The 4,051-nt window shown below is 38.4% G+C and overlaps 1 protein-coding gene across 2 annotated transcripts; it reads left to right on the top strand.

The window, feature by feature from the left end:
• Nucleotides 1-763: 763 nt before the first annotated feature.
• On the top strand, nucleotides 764-2,025 carry LOC104441644 (zinc transporter 7). 2 transcript variants are annotated; one of them, XM_010054810.3, is made up of 2 exons: nucleotides 764-1,395; nucleotides 1,845-2,025. In XM_010054810.3, the coding sequence occupies exon 1, from the start codon at nucleotides 820-822 to the stop codon at nucleotides 1,375-1,377; it is 558 nt and encodes a 185-aa protein (XP_010053112.2). In that variant the 5' UTR covers nucleotides 764-819; the 3' UTR covers nucleotides 1,378-1,395; nucleotides 1,845-2,025. The 2 variants fall into 2 exon arrangements, with proteins under 2 accessions (XP_010053112.2, XP_010053113.2); XM_010054811.3 differs by having other exon boundaries at nucleotides 764-1,380.
• The last annotated feature ends 2,026 nt before the right edge of the window (nucleotides 2,026-4,051 follow it).

The raw sequence follows: 4,051 nt of genomic DNA on the forward strand, positions 1-4,051 counted from the left end.
GTATTTCATTTGCATGGAGAATTATATCAGAGGGAATCTTGCAGACACTTGCAAATGCACGAGAATTCGTGGACAAAATATTTCAGTTCTTCAGGTAAACATTTCTGGGTCCGAGAGAAGATGTCAGGCGGAATATCTTCCATTCCGAAACAGGCCTCAAAATCTAATTTTACTCTTTCGTGAGGTCTGAATCTCGGCCATGCACTACGCTTGTCATTCCCCAAGCATACAGAGTCCATTAGAGATCTCGCAACTTTGCAGTAACTCCGAAAAAGGACTCAATCGGGCGCGTTCTGAATTCTGATCATCCTACAATTTACACGTCGTGAATGCTTCTTTTGTCAAAGGCTATGTAGCATTGTGTTCCAAAACAAACTATTGGAAGGCTGGACAGAATCCAACCCGTTTCAGAAGAGCTCTATTTACTCTTTCTCAGGTTAATGAAAAGAGTTGTTCTGCGCACACTCCCGATTGGATTCGTGATAGTGACTCGCACGCAATTTCTGATCATCCAAAAACATATCATTTAGATGGAGATGGGCGAACTATTATCATTTGGAAATCATATTCCACCAAATACATTGGAATTTTTTCAATGGTCCGTTGAGAATAAAGCTTGGAATTTCACTTTGTGGAGACAGAATCGATGCTGTCTTGTCCCATCCTGCAAAAGCGAATCAAAGAGTAAGATAACAAAAGTGAGAGGATTCCACTCAACCCTATGCCTATAAATTGCTCTTCAAGACTGCCTGGTAGTGCCAAGCAAGCACAAAGAAAAGCCTGAGAGAACTACACAAAAGCCCTCTTGCTTCAGTTGCCATGGCCTCGGTCCAGTGCTTCAGGGATGCCGAGGAAACCTACTACCAACAGAGCAACCATGGCCATCACATGGATCTTGCAATGAACCACAGCCACACCCAGTGTTATGGCCAGAGTGAGAAACACCATCCATCGGGCCATGGCTACCTGGCTCAAGGCCATGGTCACAACAGTGGCTACCTGGCTCAAGGCCATGGTCACAACAGTGGCTACCTGGCTCAAGGCCATGGTCACAACAGTGGCTTCCTGGCTCAAGGCCATGGTCACAACAGTGGCTACCTGGCTCACGGCCATGGTCACAACAGTGGGCATGCCATGGCCAAACCCCATACTCCCTGCATGGGCCAAAACAATGGCCGTTTCCTTGGCCAACATGCCCAGACTCACTGCATTACTCAAGGTCATGGCCCAGAGCACTCTTCTTTCCATGGGAAGTCTAAGATGAAGGGCGAATACGAGAAGAAAGAGAAGATCTTAATCAGGAGGAAATCCAAGGGATACAGATCTGGTGATGACAGCTGCAGCAGCGAGAGCGAGAGCGACGACGACCACTGCTGAAAGGTGAAGATATAAAAGGTAGATTTCAAATAAATTAAGGATCAACAAATATGCTTATAAAGATTATAATCACTCTTCACGGGGTTGTGATCCGTTGAGCATTCAAATGATAATTCCATTATAGGGAACATCTGTTCATATTATCTTAACAAATGCAAAATAAAGGACAAAAGCTAGACAAAACTCCAACATATCAAATTTCGCTAAGATAAATATCCTGAAAAAGGAAAAGCTGCTTGTATCCTTACTTATGTTGTCTAATATATTAATACTCGACATCTTTTATATACCAATGCAAAGTGGATCAAATGCCTTAAAGGAAGATATCAATATTAGTTTATGAGACACTCATACTCATTGTAACAAGAACAAGGCGACCAAAATTTCTGCTCCATATGGTCTCATTGCTATCTAAGCCTCAAATGTATCAAGTTCCCACTCTAACAACTTACTTCTGTGTTTTGCAGGCTTAAGGGAAGCAGCTGCTAGACATCATATCATGAGAAAGTTCCCTGTCATCCTATCCTAAATAAATATGGATAATAAAGTGACGTGACTTATTAAAGACACTTGATGCAAATCTTGCACCTATATGGTGTCTTGTACTATGAATGCTAATGAATAACTTTGCTTCCCAAATCTCTCTTTCTTCCTCTGCTTCACGTCCCTTGATCATTTATTCAATCAGGTAAAAAAAGCAATCTCATTCAAATAATTATTGAGCCGTGATTGGCTTCGCAGGACTAAAAGCACCACCGATAAAGAAATTGACAAACAAATCCGAGGGATATTTCTACAACACTGCTAATCCATCACTATTTATTTATCGTCGTCGTGGTCATACCATTATTTTATTGTTCTACATGGATGAAATAGTCCTCATGGTGATTCCTTGAAATTACTAAACCATCTTGTGCAGGCATTTAGTCTAGTGTATTCAATGAAAGACCTTGGCACTCTTTATTATTTCTTGGGCATTGAAGTTAATATCTTCATCGTGGACTCTTTCTCTTACAAAGAAAATATGCCTTGGATCTTAAAGTCAATCATTTGCTACTCTAATATCTACCACGTAACCACCACTCAAAAATGGTGATAAGTCAAACATCAATCCATCCCATTTTTAAAGCATTGTAGGCGCTCTTCGGTACCTTACCCTCACTTGTTTGGATCTCTCACTTGAGGTCAACATAGTTTGCTAACATATATATGCCCCAACATCTGCTTTCTATCATATGGTAAGACATATTTTGTGATATGTTTGTAGTACTTCACACTTTAAGCTTCTTTGTCTTGTAATTTTGTTCATTTCTTTGGCTTTGCCAATGCAAATTGAGCTAGGTGCAAACTTACCCAACACTCTACCACTAATTATTGTACTTTTTTTTGGCTCAAATTGTAGTGCATAGTGTGCCAAGAAATAATTTACTATGGCTAGCTCCATATCTGAAGCTGACTACTGGACTCTCGCTTTAGCAGTTGTCAAACTTACTTGGATTTATACATATTGTGTGACATTGGGATCTACCAATGTCAACCTTCATTACTTTTCTTGGACAACATGTTGGCATTACATCTCACAACTAATCCAATTTTTCATGCTTGGACAAAGCACATTGAGATCGATTGTCATTTTGTTCGGGACAAGGTTGCTCTTGGAACTATTGTAACTTGCAATGTTCCATCTTCCTCACAAGTTGCTGATATTTTCGTCAAACCATTGACTTGAGATAAGTCAGTCGATTTTTATCAATCAAACTTGGTTTCTGATCCTATCCATTGACTGGTTTGAAGGGGAACACTGAAGTAACGAATCAAAAAGCACAAAATTAGAATGGTTGCAGTGCAGAATCTTCTCCAAATTAGCATGAAGATGCTGCATCAAGCAAAGTATTTATGAGTTGATCATTTGGAGATCTTTTTTGATTTATTTTTTATTCAATTTTTATGTAAATCATATTGTTATATTCTATATTTAACTTCCATCATAATTATATGTAGGGATATCTTTATTTATATTGTATAACATATCAATGAAAAGCAATGCTTCATCAACTCAATTATTTGTTTTCTTTACAAACTATAGGAAGGCCAAGTAAAACACTATTTTATCAACCAAAGAAAAAGAAAGAAAATAGTAGTAACACTTGACAAAATCCAACCCATTTCAAAAGAGCTCTAATTACTATTTCTCAGTTTCATATAAAAAGTTGTTTTGGGAACACTCCAAATTGGATTCGTGATGGTGATTTGCACGTAATTTTTGATCAAGCAAAATATCCAAGAGTTGATCATTTGGAGATCTTTTTTTGATTTTTGATTATTTAATTTTCATGTAAATCCTTACCATTTTTTTTTTAATGTGAATCAAATTGTTATCTATTTCTACCAAAATGTTGACACCTAAAATTACCCTTGGTATCACGTGTTAGCCATGAGGGAATAATAAGAGTGAAACACCCCATTTTGCTCATGAAGTTGGGGATAACCATCATTCACGAAGGGGACTTAAGTTGGGTGTTGATGGAATTCTAGACACAAGTTTAGGATTCGATGGCAAGGAAGTTATTTGCCATGTGTCAGGCTATGAGAATATTGCGTCAGATTTGGAGTTCAAGTAAAATTAGCATTGGAATCCAGGCAAGAAAAATCACTGTCTAAAGTGCGTATAAAA

This window comes from Eucalyptus grandis, chromosome 4, assembly GCF_016545825.1.
Source record: "Eucalyptus grandis isolate ANBG69807.140 chromosome 4, ASM1654582v1, whole genome shotgun sequence".
In the NCBI taxonomy this organism is placed as follows: Eukaryota; Viridiplantae; Streptophyta; class Magnoliopsida; order Myrtales; family Myrtaceae; genus Eucalyptus; species Eucalyptus grandis.

Coding starts and splice junctions, on each gene's coding strand:
- LOC104441644 (XM_010054810.3), top strand. CDS start 820: ATGGCCTCGGTCCAGTGCTTCAGGGATGCCGAGGAAACCTACTACCAA.